General features: G+C 51.2%; 5 protein-coding genes across 5 annotated transcripts; 4 read left to right on the top strand and 1 right to left on the bottom strand.

Annotated features, from left to right (window-relative positions):
• Window positions 1–239: 239 nt before the first annotated feature.
• Window positions 240–4,014, bottom strand: VC83_05066 (uncharacterized protein; the record flags this gene model as incomplete). The annotated part of the gene is made up of 5 exons (XM_024468691.1): window positions 240–1,434; window positions 1,502–2,639; window positions 2,691–3,223; window positions 3,284–3,356; window positions 3,742–4,014. 5 exons carry the CDS (start codon window positions 4,012–4,014, stop codon window positions 410–412), a joined length of 3,042 nt encoding a protein of 1,013 aa, XP_024323920.1. The 3' UTR covers window positions 240–409.
• A 367-nt stretch (window positions 4,015–4,381) lies between these two features.
• On the top strand, window positions 4,382–7,941 carry VC83_05065 (uncharacterized protein). The gene is made up of 3 exons (XM_024468690.1): window positions 4,382–4,791; window positions 4,845–5,197; window positions 5,255–7,941. Exons 1-3 carry the CDS (start codon window positions 4,519–4,521, stop codon window positions 7,875–7,877), a joined length of 3,249 nt encoding a protein of 1,082 aa, XP_024323919.1. The 5' UTR covers window positions 4,382–4,518; the 3' UTR covers window positions 7,878–7,941.
• A 376-nt stretch (window positions 7,942–8,317) lies between these two features.
• Window positions 8,318–9,807, top strand: VC83_05064 (uncharacterized protein; the record flags this gene model as incomplete). The annotated part of the gene is made up of 2 exons (XM_024468689.1): window positions 8,318–8,458; window positions 9,625–9,807. The coding sequence occupies 2 exons, from the start codon at window positions 8,318–8,320 to the stop codon at window positions 9,805–9,807; spliced, it is 324 nt and encodes a 107-aa protein (XP_024323918.1).
• A 2,169-nt stretch (window positions 9,808–11,976) lies between these two features.
• Window positions 11,977–15,294, top strand: VC83_05063 (uncharacterized protein). The gene is made up of 3 exons (XM_024468688.1): window positions 11,977–12,548; window positions 12,621–13,188; window positions 13,266–15,294. Exons 2-3 carry the CDS (start codon window positions 12,633–12,635, stop codon window positions 14,495–14,497), a joined length of 1,788 nt encoding a protein of 595 aa, XP_024323925.1. The 5' UTR covers window positions 11,977–12,548; window positions 12,621–12,632; the 3' UTR covers window positions 14,498–15,294.
• Window positions 15,295–17,344: 2,050 nt separating this feature from the next.
• Window positions 17,345–18,207, top strand: VC83_05062 (uncharacterized protein; the record flags this gene model as incomplete). Its single annotated transcript, XM_024468687.1, has 1 exon — window positions 17,345–18,207. The coding sequence occupies one exon, from the start codon at window positions 17,345–17,347 to the stop codon at window positions 17,789–17,791; it is 447 nt and encodes a 148-aa protein (XP_024323924.1). The 3' UTR covers window positions 17,792–18,207.
• Window positions 18,208–19,516: the final 1,309 nt, after the last annotated feature.

The following is a 19,516-nucleotide window of genomic DNA, read 5'->3' as shown; positions in this document are numbered from 1 at the left end:
AATCCAATTTATTACCCTTCAATGCTGTCTACCCGCCAAACACGAACGTACGATATCCCCGGGATTCGCAATCTCATACTCCGTCTTAACCAAAACCCGGTAAAGCGAGATGCTGTAGAATGCGGGGCGTTGCGGTTGGATATATAGTTTTAATAGGAGTCTTTGCCTGGTTGGTAGGTAATGTAGCTGCTGTTAGGGAGAATAATATTGGGACAGATTATTTGATTATTTTTGATTTGGGTGTCTTGGATTTATATTTTTATATTTTTTACAATATACATTTCATACGAAGTTCGTATATCATACTGGCAAATAAAACAATGGGTAGTATATAGCAAGCCCAAAATACAAACTTCGTAAAGTCATTACTTCCATTATCACCCATGTCGTCTCAAAACGTGGTCCATCTTTACATACCGCCTTTATTACTGAGATCTAGCGGACCGCTATTCCATTGAAAGTCGTCAAAGGAAATCGGCGGCAGCACCTCCATCATCACCCCGAAGAACGCATCGTCGCTGAAATATTGACCCAGTTGCCCCTCCGCAATCGTCATCCCTACGGCCTGCTCGAAGCCGTCCCCCCCAGATAGATCGTACTCCACGGGTTCATTTGCGCCCAGTACAGGATCGATATTATAACCCATATTGTTGTATCCCTGAGGAGCATGAGCCCCATTCGAGTCGGGGTAGTTTAGTGGCTGACTTGCTTGTTGTGCCCAGAGGCGTTGAGACATGGGTGGATATTGTGTGCGTGTATCGAGACGAGGTGTTTGTGCCGCACTGCTTCCAGTAGCCACTTCGCTGAGAAGCTGAAGCGGCGTGTTGGCCGGGCTAAATGTTTTCTGCTGTTGGTGCTCGGGAGTTTGATGATGATGTTTGGGAATGTTCGTTTTGCCTTGATCACCGGCTTCGGTTGGCATGTTGTTTGCCTTGCCGTTTGTTTGGCGATGAAACCAAGTCTTGAGCATGATCAGTACCATCAGGAATTTTGACCCCGCTCGCGACTTGTTGTCAGCAGCGGTGGCCTTAAACTTATCGAGCAGGCCGTCGAGGTACTGTTCAACCTTCATATTGTTCTTGTCAATCACTTTGCCAAGCTCAGAGCCGGGAGTTGCGGCGGCGAAATGCATCTTGATTAACACAACAACTGCGTATGCAATGCGAACGAAGTGCATAACAGGTAATGCTCTTATAGTATCAACATCAAGGGACATAAAAGCCTCGAAAATTCCATCAATTGAGGTTAGGCAAGTGGATAAAGCCGCAATATGAGTTGACGTAAGGGGCCGCGATGCTTGCTGGTCAGGGTTGTCGGGGCCTCGCAGCTTTTCCTCTGTAAACGGAGCATTAAAAGATTCAACATTATGATCGACATGCATGGCAACCTCATGCATATACAGATTTACAAGATGTTCCGTCATCTTCAACAGGGCTATTACACATGTTAGTATATTCGCTGGAGATATATCAAGCATCGTGGAAGAGGGAGGCGGGCTTACGGTTTTGTATGTCGTTCGGTATGTGGCTACTCCAGTGCTCCAAGTCTCTTTCAAATCCTTTCAAAGCATATTGAACCTTGGGATCCGTGATGCTAACTGACGCAAATGAATCGTCCATTGAGAACTGGGTTCCCACTTCCTCAGCAATATGTTGGCTCCTCACCCACTGACACAGAACTTTGTCCGAAGGCGCTGCGTCAGAGGAGGTTTCAAGAACTTCAACGCATTCGCCCATATATGATGTCCATCGGATAAGATTTGAGCGACGTAGCCCCATGGCAGCATTGCAGCATAAGAAATAACAGCTAACCCACGTCCGTTTCGCTTCCATAGAAGAGGCATCCGGAAATGCGGCTCGGCGCCACAAATGATCTTTCCACAGCGCAGCCATAGACTTTGGTGCCTGGCATGAGCTGTTTTTCTTGCTTAAATTGATTTCAATGGCCATAACTGCCGCAAGATGGATGAGCTGATAGAATTTCAGCTCTTCAAAATGTTCTGGCGGCCAGTACCATATTGTGCTAACAAGTAAGGCCTGGACCAATTCGAGAGTCTTTTCTCCACGACAAATAATCTTATCCGCGTATATCTGCATCACTTCCTTGGTAAACACCATTTGAACTTCTGGGTGATCAGTTGAAGCACCTGCACTCAGTATTGCCAAGAATAGAGTAGGTTTTGATTTGCGGATATCAGCTGCAGTTGTGCCTGGCGGAAATACGACTGCGGGCATGTGTGGAGACATGTCATTTACATATCTGTTGAACAATGCTGTTGCTGACTCCGCAGTTATGACACCCCTATCGATAACATCGGCATATTCATTGGGTGCGTTTGGCCGCGTAGTAAGTGGTGAATTAGTTCCTTCATCACGCCCTGAGATATAACTATTCATGCGATGTGGAAATTGGCTCGTGCTTTGGGTGTCAACTGCTGAACTCTGCCCGCTCGAGTCTCGACCCTCCTGATATTTCCTTTTCTGACCCGCAACGACAATCTGCGGTCTGGTAGCCGAGCCAGAATCCGCCTTATCTATGGATGGTCTGTGTATTCGTACGGGTGCCGCTCTATCGACATCTGGAATTCTGGGATACTGGCGGTCCGGTACTGTCCAGTCGTTTGGTTTTGAGTTTTGAGGCTGTTCACCACAAATTAGCTACAGTATGGAAGAGAAAGCGGGGTATTGTACTTCAGGGCGCGTCCCAAACTGAGGCCCATATCCGCCATTCGTAACTTGCTCATATGAATTTGAAGGGCGGCGCTTGAGTGACTCTGGAGTATCGGTAACATTGTGCGGGATGGTATTGGATCTCGTGGCATGGAGCACCGCTGTTAAGGCGTCTATTTTCTTCTCCAACTCTGCCACGCGGCTGTCGGTCTTCTTATGGCGTTTCCTACTCGGCTGAGTGACTACGCAGTTCCGGTGTGCCTTCGTACATCTTCGGCAGGGTCCCTCTTGGTTGTTAGGGTCAAATTCGCATTTAACTTTCAAGCCTCGACAGGCTTCGCAGGCCCGCGGCCTCTTTAGGTCGTTTGTGCCTTCTTCCGGCGTACCTCCTGCCTGCGCCATGTATTGGTTTGGATCGGAGGCTCCATCGTCGTTGTTGTTAATACCGAAATCACGCAATTGCGGGGTATCTTGTGAGTAATGGGGTTGTTGGGAAGCATCGTATCCAGCAGGGTGATAAAGTGGTGGAAAAGTTGTTGAAGGCGTAAGATCGGCTTGGTTCACAATGTTAGGGAGCGGTTCGGAGGATGCAGTTGGATTCTGGGGATACGAACTTTCCACCTTCTGACCGATGTCAGCGAGGCGGGGATCGATCTGAGGTATATGGTCCATAGCTGTGATGCCGGACTGTCGGCGTGTATGTTCGCCGTTCATGTCCGTTAAGGCGCTTTTGGGTGGTGCCCACGGCGCTAGCCGCATTCCGATGACACAATCCGGTGTAGTGTCGGCACGTGACCATGCCATGAATGAAGTCTTGGAAACTCGCAACTTGTCGTCGTCGGGGTGGCATTCAGTATTTACGAATAAATAGGGTATGTTTTATCCATTAATCCTGCTTAGCAGTGGCCTGAACTGCAAGAATAAACTCAAGTGCATTGGAGGGGTAATAAGGTGCTAATGAAAGGAAGTGTCACACACATCACGCTGCCTCACGAATTACATCAGGCATTCAAATAAATTTTCAAAATGCTATACAGTAGCTGATATTTGGAAAAGCTCAGCCGGAGCTTACAGGGGGTATAATTGCGACTTCATCGCCTGCTTTGATTGTGCCGTCTTCCTCCCCGGCCTCACTCTTCGGTACATCCACGTATTCTAGATTGATGGTGACGAGACAGCTGTCCAATATCTTAGACTTGATGCCCGGATACTTGGCTTCCACAAGATCGAAGAGCTTCGACAGGGAGACTGGAGCCTCAAATTCATCCGAGTCCTTGCCTGTGAACGAACTTGCCGAGGCGAAGTAAAGCAGGTTGAAGCTGCTACCAGCGGTCTTGCTAGACATATCTAACTCGAGATCAAGTAATCTGATGATACAGTAGTTAGCATAAGCTCTAATGAATGTTATCATGCAATTTGAATTGGGGTTGTTCTTGTCAGAGATCTTGTGTAGTAATCGTCTGGTAGCCAAATGGCCAGCATCATGTAATACATGCTATATTTCTTCCTCATACAAGTAAAGTAAGGATGTGGTTTATAGAAGTGGCTTACCTGTTAGCTGGACCCCTGCTTGAGCTGTTGACTTGCACTGAGACTACAGCTCATTGTTGTTGTGGGAAAGAGAAGACGAGTTCACCTGTCAAACGGAAAAAGTTCGGAGGATACCAATTGCATTTTAGCTCTGCACGTGATTGCGTGTCATGAACCGCGAAATGCCATTTCTTGCTATCCGAAAAAAGTTGAGCCCATGAAACACTCCGCCCGTGCTACCTCTCGATACTGAAGCTATACGCTTCCTTTCTTTGCGCCCGTCTCCAATGGGCCACAACAATGCTGTATAGTTATTAGAATGGACGTTTCTCGCAATGTAGCCAAGACCGTGGCCTCGCGGTCTGCGAACTGGACTGCCAGTATAATTAGGACGACTGCGACATCCCCCTCTACTTTTTCTCATTCAACACCACTTTTTAATAATAGGGGGATTGCCACTCTACCCAGTAATGTTCGATATGGCAGACACAATTTAATATATTCGAATACTTACATAGCCATAAACAAGACGTTTTGTCGCAGGGGGCTGCAGACTAAGTCGAGCTTCACAGCCACATCTCAGAGTACCCAAGTAAGCCACTGTGAGATATTGATCGTCTTTGACTACCGACTAATGCATTACAGTTGGCACAGGAAGGAGAAAACCTTGAAGCTTCAGCTGTCAGCGTAGATAATGCGTTGCCATTCCCGAAAGTCCCGCAACCTCCGAAACTACCAATCCGTGAGCGACTCCGCCGCTGGGAAGCTGAAAACGTTTCTGATGTCCCTGTCTTGACCGCGTCCTTTGACCAGGATCATGCCAAACATGGAGAAGTTACCAACCTATACACTCGCCCGGTCGAAGGGGATCAGATCCGAGAGGTTGATGATGGAAAACAACTTGAAGATCCACCTCTACCTTTGTTCGAGGGAGATGATCTGGTGGGATTTGGGAGCGAGCGATCGTTCTTGCTACGAGGAGACCTTGTAGAGCTACGGTTCGTAATAGACTTTGCCTACTGACGCGCCGAATGATGCTAACTACAATCATACAGAACAAGTGACGGCCTTCGAATTGAACTCGCGATCTTCGTCCGAGAATTGGGGATACAATCCCAGTTTTATACCATGTCAGGACGATGGGTTCACAAAGCATCTCGAAATGCTAGATTCTTTGTGCCAAACTTTGTCTCTCCTGAGGAAGTCGACCCTCTCATAGCCTACCTCCCTGATGCGGATGTCCCAGAGGCTATACAAGACAGATTACAGAGCTTTGAAAATGCTCTTCCCAGATCGATCGGAGCCCCACTGCTACAGAAGATGGCCGACTTTGGGCATGAGGCTGATGCTGTTTATCGTGAGAATTTGGATTCCCTTGATAATGCTTATAGCATTGTGGCATTGCCACAGCAAGTACGCCATGTGAGCTTGCCGAGACTCACCAAGGAGATTTTAAAGCTCCCACGAAATATGAACGGCGAAAATATTGCACCAGCAACACTATATGCAGTATACCGCACTATCATGAACGAAGGCATGGGCTTTTCTGTGCAAACAGCCGGGAATACGCGTTCCTGGGGCCGCTTTGAAATTGTACCAAGGAGGATAATCGACAGTATCAAGATGGTCACTAGAATCATAAGGAGTTGGCAAGTGCACACGGTCACTTCAGCTCGCGACGGTGAATCAGAAATTCGACCCCTAGGCCAATTCATGGCTGAATTCGAATCATTTCTCGGAACAGCTCGCCGTGCCATCGACGTGAGCCGAAAAAGCCGTGCCTCGACTATGAGCGGCCAGGTTGGCCCTGCCGGCGCGGTTGTTGATTCGGACGGCCCTGTTAAGTCCATCGAGCAACATTTCGACACGCTTGACCTGAAGTACATCCGGTTCATGAAGTGTTGGGTTGCCTGGGATACATTCTCTCATAGCTCTCCTATGAATGGCATCGGCTCGGCTATATTACGGGCTACGGGGCGATACGATGGACAGACTTTGGATCGGTCAACGGGATGGCAGTTTTTGCAAGAGATTGGCATCATCGCGCCGTGGGAAACGAAGGCATCTTTTGAATTGCGACTGCCAGGGTATGGGTACTATAAACATGCTGTGACCAAGAAAGAGGGCGGCAAAGAACCGGAAGACGCACTGGCAGGAATGCGAAAGGACTGGAAAGAACAGACGGTTTACTGTATTGACGATACAGGGGCTCATGAAATTGACGATGGCGTCTCAATCGAAGCTTCTGAAACTGAAGGTGAGCACTGGGTCCACATACATGTGGCTGACCCAGGCTCCGTAATCGGTCTTGACAGCTACCCAGCGCGAAGAGCAAAGGAAGCCATACAAACGGTTTACATGCCCAACCGAGTTATCCCAATGTTGCCGGATAGCATTGTTCAAGAGAAGCTCAGTTTGGCTCCGAATAGGCCAACGCTGACCTTCAGCGCAAAAATGAACGAGAAAGGGGTGATGATCGACCACAAGATTGCTGCGGGCACGATTCGAAAAGTTGTCTACCTCACGCCGGCTACGCTTGCAGAGCTACTTGGGAACAAGGTTACTGACCCAGAGGAGGTCCTAGCGGTGGGCGACAGCGAGACTATAACAAGCTTCAACGACGGCGTCATGCACCGTGACATGGCCTCCGTGGACAGCCTCTCTGCTTCAGACAAAGCGAACCTGAAGCTGCTTGTCTCACTCGGCGACGCACGACGCACATACGCCTTACTCCGGGGCGGCATCGACCTAAACAATGCCCGCGCCTCTGTTATTGTCAAGATTGACGAAGACATTGATGTGGACTGCTACAACTCCCCACGCAACTCAACCCACGTCCACAGTGACCCTTTCATCTCAATATCAATCCCACCCGCCAGCAATGATGGCCCATCTATCTACGGGCCGGTAACTAACTTGATGACACTCGGGGGTGAAATCGCCGCCGGCTGGTGTTCGGCACGCAACATCCCCATCGTCTATCGAGTCACACAGGCTCACCCCGACAAACCCGACCCAGGAGCCTTCTTCCGGGCAAACGTTCTCCCATACGTCCTCCGCGGCGAAAGCGTGCCCAAGGATGTACAGTCAGCGTACGTCTTGGCCCAAGGTCCCGTACTACCTAGCAGCGTGCCTGGGCCACACGTCGCGCTCGGCGTGGAAATGTACACGAAATGTACGAGTCCGCTGCGGCGGTACTCGGATCTTCTCGCGCACTGGCAGATTCAGGCTGCTCTATTAGAGGAGGCAAAAATAGGAGAGAGCCTAGTTGGGAGCTCACGTGAGGACTATCTCCCCTTTCCTAAAGCTAAAGTTGATGGCCTCATTCCAAAGATCGAGGGGAGGGAAAAAGCACTTGGAGCAGGGAGGCGCGGGGCAGAACGCTCATGGGCACTACAGGCTGTGCTGAGAGCGTGGAAATTTGGGCATAGCAAAGGGTGGAGGGATGAGTGGGAGTTTCGAGTATTGGGCATGATGGGGGGAATGGTGAACGGATTTGTTGATGGGCTGGGATTGATGGCTATGATGGATATGCCGGCAGGCATGGAACCCGACGACATAGGTGAAGGTGATGTGTTCACCGTGCGGATTAAAAAAGTGTCTCCGTACGAGAAGTCATTGTTGATGGAGCCAGTAACGCGAGTCAGCATAGCGGGGTCTGTGGAACAACGCGAGTAGCAAATCATGGGGGACACGGGAAGGAATCTTCAATCAATAAACTCTTCAAGTGACAAACCACCCACATACTATCTGTCAATAGAGCATACATATGATCCGATGTGTCAACTTTCCTTGGGAGCTTCCACTGGATGGATGCTATCTATCTATGACGATACCGGAAACATGTGAGAGGCCCCATCCTTGGAACGGTTTTGTTTACCGTTAGGAACCGATAAATCCTATTTTGTACCGGCGCACAATAGTTTGCATCTTCAGCCCGAAAATCACCTCATGACACGGCACACCATCAGGTCCCCCGCAGCGCGGGTAGAGTCTCGCATCCCATTACCACCGCCCGCATAAACAAGCCGCATAAACAAGCCGCATAAACAAGCCGAATAAACAAACCGCATAAACAAGCCGTATAGGAAGCCGCATAAACAAGCCGCGGATTGCCGATGCTGGAACGGCTGCTGCACGGCGGTGAAACATTCTCGAAGTCCGGCACCTGGTGTCGGCGGCAAGTGGAGCAGCGTACGGATGCAGCAAGAGGGCCTTCGGAGATGGGCGGCCCAATGAAGCTAGCAGGCGCCGAAGTTGTGGGGTTTAGCGCACCACCCCCAGCCCGTTCCCGAAAGCCCAGTCCCACCCAGCCACCACTCTTAGTCGCTGGTGGGTGGCGGGAGGCCTCAGGCCCGAGTTCGTGGCGGCGAATAGCTACACAAAAAAAAAAGATACAACGAGAAAAGCACCGTGTCTCCGCTTGTGTGGAAAACAATAACTCATTTTGAAGCAGAGCACGGGCTCGGGGACAACCAGATGGAGCGGAATGAAAGAGCATTGTGGCGAATATATTCATGAAATCCAATTTCTGTGGCCCCGTCCGAGAGAGTAATATGGGCATATCCACACGGCGGCGGGCCGCTCATGATGCGATCGATACAGCACATACCTTACGTTTCCGCTCCCATCTCTGACTCGAGATGAGATGTCCAGCGTGTCCGTGCTATCATCTCGTGAGAGGACTGGCGAAATCCAACATCACATGGCGATGGCCAGGTCTCCACTTTCTCGCGCAAGAGGCAAAGAAAGGCTCATCAAAACCCAGAAACGCTGTAAATCCAGGGTTTACCCCAAACCCAGAATCAACAGGCTAGTAGAACCCATAGTTTTGGGTGCTCCAGGAGGATTCACAGTGAAGTACTGTACGTACATCTTGCCCGCCCGATAAGCCTGTCGCGCCAGCAGCTTTCGCAAGACTAAGCCATTTGGGGTGCAGATCCATCGACAATGAGGCAGAAGTCGACTATTTGAGATTGTTGAGGCGTTGTTGCGTTGCATTAGGAAGAGCCCAAGTGTCGTGGAAATTTGGCCCGGAGTCCGCGGGCAGGGTCTAGGAGATTTGGGCCTGTAGGGTCACGACATTGCTTCCGGCCGCTCCGCTGATGTGAAATGTTTACGACGATGAGAAGTGAGACGCGGTGAAGGGTTTCGGGGCACGTCCGTCAAAGCATCCGCCACTGTGTTTTATTTCCGAAAAGATGGCGTGCAAGCTCTGTTGGAATGTAAGACTGCATTTTTTTTTTCTCAACATGCAGAGGTGTACCCATTTCCCATGGATCATAAAACACGGCTTGGGATTTCACAGTTCACAACAGGAAAGTTGCTGCAGGTACCATGCAGGCACGGAAGATCAGGTCGGTCAGAGAGGCGGCCCATTCACAGAGGCGGTAAACACCGCGTACCAACTAACGGCGAGCTACAGCTCTGGAATACACAACCAGCGCTGTGCGAGTACTACTCTGGTCGAGCCTCGACTCCAGACCTTCCAGACCGCCTCCAAAGGGACATGGCGCCATTCCCAACTGACGCACTCGCAATAGTTTTTGGCAGCGACCGACAGGACTACTTTAGTATTGCCCCTAACGCCATCGACGATTACGACTGATAGTGGTGGATCCGTATCGTGGCCAGAGAGCGCCCCGGTTTGGAAGTTATACTGTGGAGTCAAATTTCCAAATTTCGCGCTTGCATAAACTACGAAAGTGGTTGGCTGCACGCACACCCACCAACACCATAATTATCGCCGAGGTGGCCCGTGGGTAATGTATTCGTTAAAGCAGCAACGACGGACGTGACAACCATTTGGGGGACACGAAACAATTGGATGAATGGTGATGACGACGGCATATAACACGCTGGTAGGAATATTTTGGCCGCCTCGATAATGTTTCATCACGGACCCGTCGCTGTATCGGACACCCACTTTATCCTATCGTGAGACGATAAGTAAGGTGAATGGTGCGGACGTTAAGAGGGTTCAACTACCGAATAAGAACCTGTATCTGTCAACGTGGAGGTGTGACGAAAGCGACGATCGAAGTCCTGTGACGATAGGGACCAAACGGACCGACGATCGGAGACCCGTACGGGTTAGGTGAAGTGGGAAAGCACCACAATAATGGCACAATAATGGGGATACCCTGAGGGAGAACGTTGGCGAGTTGGCAAGTTGGCTCGCCCTATTCCATGGTTCTGAGGTGACATTGACCGATTGGAAAGTGAAGATCTGTCACAAAAATATCGCGATGAGCGCGGCACATGAAACCCCAACGTTGGAGCTGGGGGGGGGGAGGAACGGGTGTGCCTGGGTTCGGAGGCTTGACTGTTTCGGACCACAGCGCAAACCAGTTACGTGGAGAGAGCCGCTGGTGTCTCCGTGGTTGGTGCTGTCAACTTGACGGATCAGCCAGTCAGGCCGCCCATCACACGAGCGCGGGTCTTGGCTCCAGCAGCAAGGTGGGAAAAACCTCAAGTGTGTTTCTTTCAGTCCGCGCCCTCATGTGGTCAAAGCGGACGAAATGGCTCGAAAGCGACAGCCACTACTTTCGGGGGGGGTTTTTTTTTGGGGGGGGGGAGGGGGGGGGGGCGAGCCAGTTGCGCCCGTAGTTTGAAGCCATACAGGTAAGGAAAAGGAAAAGAAAAAGGAAAAGAAATATCGCCATCGCGCAGCAACAGTGTGCCGTTTTGTACCAAGATTTCCGACGGGATTGGCGTGTGTGTTTCGAATTTTCGTATACACCACACCAACGCAGGCACTTCGCCCACAGACGCGGGGGACGATGATACGGAGTCCGCAGCGACCGCAGCGAGAGTGAGAGAGTGGGCGAGTACTCCGTAGGACTCGTGGCCTTGCGCACCGCCATTGAAGTCAAGCAGTCGAGAGGTACACGGGCTGGAGTGGATGCATGGACTGGGCTCGAGCTACCACCACCGTACATGCATGGTTGGTACACACCAGACAGGGCAAATGGGGCTGTGATTGGGCGAACGGAGTGTCCCAAAGTCTCGCTGGTGTTGGTGTCGCTGGTGTCGCTGGCTATGTGGTGCATCCACTATGGACACACTTCCCGTACCCATAATTGCCGCGGGAAGAGGGGAACACCCCTGCTAAGGAAGGAGGTTGTTGATTGGATGGGTTGTTCTGAATTTAGAAAGCAGGCACGACACGACTGTCACAACCACAACGACTGACTGCCAGTAGCGACGGCCACACACATGCACAAACGACCAACCCACGGCCGCGACGACATATCCCCATATCCCTCCAAGTTGTCCAGGCACAGGATAAAAGACTCGTCCTGTGCAGGAAGCACAATGCACTACTAGTACTACTAGTAGTACTACTACTACCACTACTACTAGTACTACTACTAGTACTACTACTACCACTACTACTACCAGTACTACTACCAGATACTACTCCCACCGCCACACACACACACCCACTGACTGTACTGTACCTGCACCCTTACCCACTTTACATCTGTATCCACTCTATCACCGTCCATACCGATAACCCATAGCATAGCCAGAGCATAGCCATACCCATCCCATACCCATCCCATACCAATCCCATACCCATCCCATACCCTTCCCATACCCTTCCCATACCCTTCCCATACCCTTCCCATACCCTTCCCATACCCTTCCCATACCCATACCCTTCCCTTTACCCATCCTCCCAAAACCCCAATCCCAATCACTTCCTTGACCACTTCCTTGCCCACTTCCTTCCCACCCACACGCCCACCCACCCACCATCACCCCCCCCCACCCCCACCCCCCACCCCCCAGTCAATCCTGTCCCTCCTCTACATCTTTCTGAACACACGAACACCCTTCGTTCTTATCCTTCTTATACCGAGACACTGGTTCTTCTTTTGTAAAATCAATTCTTTTTTGGAATTCTTTCGAGTTGTGCTTATCCTATATAGCCCTGTCGGTCCCTTTCCTGTACCCTCTTTTGGTCCCTCATTCCGTTATCTATCGACAACTTCTCATACATCCCGACTCGCTCACTTCGACACTTCATCTTACCTACGACTTGTTTTCTTTCATCGACTGAGAGAGTGCATCATCGTCGGCCTCGAGTGTTCACGTACATGTATCATCACGACCCTTAACTACTACTACTATTAGACAGTCTCTGCCTCGTGCAAGCTGTTGTCCAGTCACTCCCTTTCACTTCAGTTCAGTTTGCAAATAGAGTCTCTCGGCCCTTCCGTGCCTTGAAACTGCTTCACGCCCTACGATATCTACGAGACCTACTATTCTCGACCTAATATAATCTTAACGACCAACCATACAAAAAATACAATATTGACGATAATAAAACAGGCTTCTCTGGTATGTTGGTCCCTCTGCTGCTCACTGGAATGCGGGCGCCATGAAGAATTCAAGAGACTGACAAACACGTAGCTACAAAATACCATGGATTCCACATATGTTCAACCCCCACCAGTGATGGGACAATCACCGTTCTTCTACTACAACCCGGACCCAAAGCCAGATAACAGACAGCACGGCCACTTCTCGCCTCACCCAAACATGCAGGTGCAGACTTACCAGCATGTGCTGCCTTCGACCCCGACTTACTCGAGGCCGACATCTTCCTGCTCACAGCCGCCGATGCCCATGCAGGTGTTCAATGCCTCCATGCAAGCCTCGATGACCCCAATGGCTTCCCCAAGGCCCATGTACCAGAAGCCCACCATCTTGATCCAGGAGCACAACTCGAGGCTCTATGACTCTGAGAGTCTGGATGCCGATACCTACTACTTCCCATCGACCCCTCCTCTTTCATCGCCAGGAAGTAGCGCCGCTAGCCCTTCAAGCTACGACATCCTGCCAACTCCGTTGGAGCACACTTCCTTCTTCGGAATTGAGAGCTTCGAGGGTGTGAAGGAGGGTTGCCAAGGTGAGGTTCAATCCGAGAACCTTGCTGGCCTCGACTGGGCCCGTTGTGGATCACCACCAATGACTCCAGGTACGTTATTTTTGCTGTGAAGTTGTAGATGCGATTTCCGTGGTGCCAAGTAGCGATACTGACGGTTCGGCTCACAGTGTTTATTCACCCACCTTCGCTTATGACCAACGCTAGCGAGCTCCTTTCTGCGACAGCCTGCCCCTCACTTTCACCTTCTCCCTCCCCCTATCCAAGATCCGCGATTTCAGAACAACAAGACTTCGACTTCTGCGACCCACGAAACCTCACTGTTGGTGCCAACGATTCGCTAAACCCGACTCTATCCATTGCCTTCCCTACTCTTCCAACGCTCTGCACTGGCGACGGGGAGGAGCAAAAGCTTATGTTAAGGGGTGGAATCGCACACAAGGCTGCCGAGAACAACTTCTTCGATTACACCGCACACGCTCACCACGGCCTGCCAATTTTTGAGGAGTTGTCCGATCTCGACTCGGAGGACGAGTTTGTCAACGGTCTCGTCAACTTCCCTGCGACGGACAACGTTCACTTCGTTGGTAGCAAGAGACAGCGCACCGAATCTACTCTTTCCGCCGACGATAGCTTCCTATGCGACAACGACTTTGAGGATTTCGACGAGTCTGAGCAATTTGCAGTTGCCTGCTTGCCCAGCCCACCCTCATCCGCCAGCGAGGAGAGCGACGCTCTCCCCGAGAAGCACAACAACAAGGCCAAGGCAGAGGATATCTACGACGATAGCACTGAGTTTGACGCTATGGTCCGAAGCCGCAAGTTCACTGTACCAATGGACGCTGCTGAAGGAGCACCTGCTCAAGAGGCCAGCGAGGGTCAACAACAAAACTCGACTGCCGCAAGCCAGAGTGGCTCCGAGAATGCGGGCAACAATGCCACTAGCCCAGGCTCTAATGAAGGCACTAGAGCTACCCAGCAGGCACCCGTCAACAGACGCGGCCGCAAGCAATCTCTGACCGAAGACCCGTCCAAGACCTTCGTTTGCGAGCTCTGCAACCGCCGCTTCCGCCGCCAAGAACACCTCAAGCGTCACTACAGATCTCTCCACACACAAGACAAGCCATTCGAGTGCCACGAGTGCGGCAAGAAGTTCTCCCGCAGCGACAACCTCTCTCAACACGCTCGCACGCACGGCAGCGGCGCCATTCTCATGGGCGTTCTCGAGGATGGCGAGCTCCCAAGTGATCACAGGTATGGGGAGTCGGACAGCGAACCAGAGATCCGCAACTACGGCAAGGTCCTGTACCAGGTCGCAGCCGCAGCTCCCGGCAGCGACGGCGATCCCTCCAGCTCGGATTCTGACAGCCAGTCGAGGAAGAAGAGGAAGCGCTCCGAGTAGATCAACTCCAAAATTTGGCGGGATAGGGTATGCATTTACAAACGCGAGCTACGAATCATGACTACTATCGATTCTTCATAATGGGTCGTCTTTTCCATCTTTGGGAATGTGCGATCGATAGGGCTTTTTCAAGTCTCCGGACTACGACGGTGCAGGTGGTGGGAGGTGAACAGTGCGCGCAGTTCCAACCAAAAAGTCGTTTATACCTTTTTTATTTTTCTTCTTCTTCACTGTATTATTTGGGCTTATTAGCTTCACACCTTTTTAGTTCTCTGCTGCGATTTTTGTTTTGCTGTTCTTTTATTTTTCTCGATACCTTTTCTGACGATTAGCGTGATGATGGCTGTTTTTAACGGGATTTGGCTTCGATTTTTTCAAAAGGCGCGAGAAGAGAAGAGAAAGAAAATATCCAGTTTCTACAAAGTTCGCTTTTAGTAGTGCTGGCGGTGGCCGCAGGTGGATTGTAAATGGTCTATATGGCCCTCAAGAGACGGACACTTCTCCTTCAATCCCTTCATTCGCTTTTCTAGTTTCCTTTTTTATTAGTTCCTACAGTCGTTTTAATCTGTGGAGGAGGGCGGGAAGCTGGACGGGAACCCTAGTTTCTGTTTCCATACACGCCCGTCCTCTTCCCACTTTGTGCGTTGATCGTTATTGCTTTTCAAGTTTCGGAATGTTTTTGAGAGAGGAGGTGATGGTTATGGTGGGTGGTGGTTGTAGCAAGAGTCATGTGCTGGTCACTAGATAAATAGCCTTCAGTTAATTACTGATGTGTATACATTTTACATTTAAAACCCTCCTATCTGTCATTGCTGTGAAGTGATTAATTACCTGAGTGAACCCCCGATTGTGTCCCAAACTGCGCTGATGATGGAAGCGGCCCGCTCAGGCACCACCCAGCACCACCTTATCGCCCACCCACAACCCCTCCAAAAATCTCTCCCCCTCCCTCGTCCACAAAAACCACCACCCACCCACGCCAACAATGACCCTGCCACCAAAACCCCTAAACGTCATCGCCCTCATCTCCGGCGGCAAAGACAGCATCTACAGCCTCCTCCACGTCCTCTCCCTCGGCCACCGCGTTCTGGCGTTAGGGAACTTGTATCCCCAAGCCGCCGCGCACGCGACGTCAACTCCCTCCACCAGCACCAGCACAGCCACCTCCTCCACCACAGCGAGCAATGCCGGCCCCACCGCTGATGATGATGCGCCAGATCCAGATTCGCACATGTACCAAACGGCCGGCCATGTGCTGATTCCTGCTATTGCAAAGGCGCTGGGCTTACCCCTTTTCCGGGCGCCAATCGTGGGAGGGGCGGTAGTTGGGGGGAGTACATACGCGCCTCTATCTGGGGGAGAAGGGGGGGATGAGACAGAGAGTCTGCTCCCGTTGCTGCGGGCGATCAAGAAGGCGCACCCTACAGCCGATGCGGTGAGTGCTGGGGCGATATTGAGTACATACCAACGCACACGGATTGAGAGTGTAGCGGCGCGGATGGGCTTGGTGCCGCTGGCGTTTCTGTGGCAGTACCCCAGTTTATCCAAGGAGGATGGAGAAGCGGGGTTATTAGCGCATATGGAGGAAGTAGGCATGGAAGCGCGGATTGTGAAAGTCGCGAGTGGAGGGCTGGGAGAGGGGGAGTTGTGGGTTGATGTTGTGAGTCGACCGGGGAGAGAGAGGGTGGGGAGGAAGGTGGGGAGATTTGGGGGCGTGGGGGGGGTGATTGGGGAGGGGGGGGAGTATGAGACTGTTGTTGTTAGTGGGGGGAGGGGGTGGTGGCATAGGAAGGTTGGGGAGGGGGAGAGGAGGGTGGTGAGTGGGGAGGGGGGGACGGCGTGGGTGGAGTTTGAGAAGGGGGGGGTTGTGACTGAGGAGCGGGAGGGGGGTGGGGAGGGGGGAGAGGTGAAGGTTAGGAAACCGGCATTGCTTGAGAAGTCGTTTGTGGAGACTTTGAAAGCTGTGTTGGCTGCTATGGAGCCAGCATCCAAAGATCTGGGTGCCGGTATCGACGACACAACTACCCCATTCTCTGCGAGCGCAACCTGGAAAACAACAGCCCACCCCGACAGCAACACCTGGACCATTGTCCCTTCATCCACATCCTCGACCCCGCCCACAGCAGCCGAAGCCATGGCCTCAATCAGCACCCAGCTCTCCGCCTTACTCACCACCCACAACCTCTCCATCAAAGACATCGTTTCCACCACCCTCCTCCTGTCCGACATGTCCACCTTCGCCTCCACAAACACCGTTTACGCCTCCCTCTTCTCCGCGCCCAACCCCCCCTCCCGCGCTTGCGTATCCGTCGGCGCCCTCCTCCCGGATTCCGCACCGGTGGTGATGCATATCTCCCTCTCCTCCGCGCCGGCAAGACGCGCTTTACATGTTCAATCGCGATCCTACTGGGCACCTGCGAATATCGGACCGTATTCGCAGGCGCAGTGCGCGCCGCTGTTGCCTGGGAAGGGGGGTGAGGGGGTGTATATTGCGGGGCAGATTCCGCTTGTGGCGGCGACCATGGAGGTTGTTGGTGCGGCGGATCATACGCTCGCGAAGGAGAAGGAGGGGGGTGAGGTGGGGTTGCAGATTGTGTTGGCGTTGCAGCATTTGTGGCGTGTGCGGTTGGCGATGGATGTTAGTTTTTTTGCGTCGGGGACGGCGGTTATGGCGAGGTGTGGGCTGGATGTTGCGAGGAGGAGGGCGATGTTGGCGGGTGTGGCGTGGGGCCAGAGGCATAAGAGGCCTGTCGAGGGCGAGGAAGATGGAGAGGATGAGGACGTGGATTTGTGGGAATTGACGAATAGACGCGGGGAGGAGATGATGGGGGGGGGAAGCAGAAGAAGATGCCATTAGAGTGGGAGAACGTAGAGGGGGAGGAGACGGGGTTGGGAGTGAGTCCGTTTTGGGCGGCGGAGGTGGAAGAGTTGCCGAGGGGCGTGGGTGTCGAGTGGCTTGCTGGAGCTGGGGTTGTGGGGGAGAACGTGAAGGTGCGGTCGGTGGCTTCGGGGGGTGGGAGCGGGGTGCATGAGTGTGTGGTTGGGGGGGAGGTGGTGATTACGACGGTGTTTGTGGGGTATGAGGATGCGAAGGGTAAGGAGTCGGTGAGGGCATTGCTGGGAGGGGTGTCTGGGAAGGAGGGTTTGACGGGAGCGGAGATGGTGTATCTTGATGCTGGGATTGAGGGGTTGTGGGGGGAGGTGGGGGGGAATGTGGTTCCATGCCGCAGTCTTTGGGATAAGGAAGGCACGAGGTTGGGAGCGGTTGTGGTGTTTAAGTCGGAGGTGTTATAAGTGGCAGGTGCCATGGGGCGTAGCTGCCATATCTGAGTCGCATCTACCATAAGTTGGAAATGGAATAAGTGGCAGGAGCCATAAGTCGTTCCTACCGTGTGTCACTAGTCGGTCTTTCCATATGTCGTAAGTCGTGCTTGCCATATACTATAAGTCAAAGCTTCCTAAGTCGTGATTACCATAAAACAGCCTCCTCAGATCGTGCTTGCCTTGAGTAGCTGCCACGAGTCGTACCTGCCATATGTCTCAGGTCGTACCTGCCTCAAGTCGTAGTTGCGCAGTTAGTCAAATGAAACCCGCACTTCAAATCTACGGATTTACACAGCAGATGAGGTTTCTCGTCGCAAGTATCTTCCCATCACCATCATCGCCTCCTCCTCGACCCCCAGGCTCCGTAGATCCAACTCCACATGACGCAGCCCTCTCATCCCTCCCTCCCGTCCCTTTCTCCTCCTATACCAAGCTATAGCATTGTATATAAGTACTCTCCGACCTCTCCGACCTCTCCATCCATAAGGCTCCCACCCATCTCGTTCATCCCCCAGCACAGTAGCGAAATAGAGTTTCGTATCAGCATATCTCCGCGGCTGTATAAGCCGGCTACACATGCCGGGATTCTGCTTACTGAGCCGCTTAAATGTCGTTATTTCCCTCGATTTTGGTGATTAGATAGCAGATGGTATTGATTAACAATGTATGATTCTAGCCCTTTGCCACCAAAACAACGTGCTCATTGCTGCTCACTGACCTAGATACGAATACGGAGCAGATAGAGATAAGAGTACGTACCCACTCAAAAAGCCCAGTAGAAAATAAAGAAGGTCCCACACGAAAATGGGCCACTTTAGCATCGTAATTTGAGTATAGCAGCGTAGCAGCTTTAGCCTAGATAGGAAATGATGTAACTATAATCCTTGCGCCCCCCTATTGCCACTATTTTCTAATGTAGTCTAAAGCTGATACAGTGTAGCAGCTCGGGTCTTGGCAGTCTGGTCCTAAATAGGTTAGTATTATAAGTAAAATCCAATGTTAGAAAATGAAGCTGTACATATATTAACTGTATAGTTATATATAATAATGAACAACACTTTTACTAACCCCTATTTGCAATACCAAGTGCCTATAGTGCAGCCCTAGCCTACCTAACCTACCTAACTGCCACCTTACAAACTCTCAACTAATACTACTAGTGAATGTTAGCTTAACTGCCTGAAACTGGCAATTCTACTATCCTTAAAGACTCTCTAGCAGCTACAGCTCAAGGTGCTTTAGCTTAGAGTAGCTAGGCTAATAGCATTGTAACATTGAAAAGGGGGGGGGAGAAGGGGCTTACAATAGACTAAAAGACAATGATTCTCTAGCTTTGCATCTAAAAAAGCGATATATATAGCATTATTACAGATAGATCCTTTTAGCAGCTTATAACTAAGGAGGCAGAACACTTGCTAGGTTTAACCTATAACTCTCTTAGAAGAGTTATTACTAGTTTTATTCAAGGGCGCTAGAGCAAAGTCTCATTATAACTAGAAGGACGAAGTAGTAAAGAAGATCCCCCTTCTTTATATAACTATAATGCTGCTTCCTAAACAATAGGATGTATAGAGGTTTTGTGTATAAGGTTAACTTAACAAAGGAGGCAGGGGATCTAACATAAAGGCTTTTGTAAAACTAGCATATAACAAATACTATACTAAGTTAAGCACAAAGCTCCTATCTAAGAAATAA

This window comes from Pseudogymnoascus destructans (assembly GCF_001641265.1).
Source record: "Pseudogymnoascus destructans isolate 20631-21 unplaced genomic scaffold scaffold_11, whole genome shotgun sequence".
Classification (NCBI taxonomy): Eukaryota; Fungi; Ascomycota; class Leotiomycetes; order Thelebolales; family Thelebolaceae; genus Pseudogymnoascus; species Pseudogymnoascus destructans.
This window is presented reverse-complemented; position numbering and strand designations above follow the sequence as displayed.

Bases quoted from the DNA above. Each gene is read 5' to 3' on its own strand.
- VC83_05065 (XM_024468690.1), top strand. From the start codon at position 4,519: ATGGACGTTTCTCGCAATGTAGCCAAGACCGTGGCCTCGCGGTCTGCG. The intron at 4,792-4,844 runs GTAAGCCACTGT...AATGCATTACAG, and splicing joins CCACATCTCAGAGTACCCAA to TTGGCACAGGAAGGAGAAAA. The intron at 5,198-5,254 runs GTTCGTAATAGA...ACAATCATACAG, and splicing joins GGAGACCTTGTAGAGCTACG to AACAAGTGACGGCCTTCGAA.
- VC83_05063 (XM_024468688.1), top strand. From the start codon at position 12,633: ATGGATTCCACATATGTTCAACCCCCACCAGTGATGGGACAATCACCG. The intron at 13,189-13,265 runs GTACGTTATTTT...TTCGGCTCACAG, and splicing joins ATCACCACCAATGACTCCAG to TGTTTATTCACCCACCTTCG.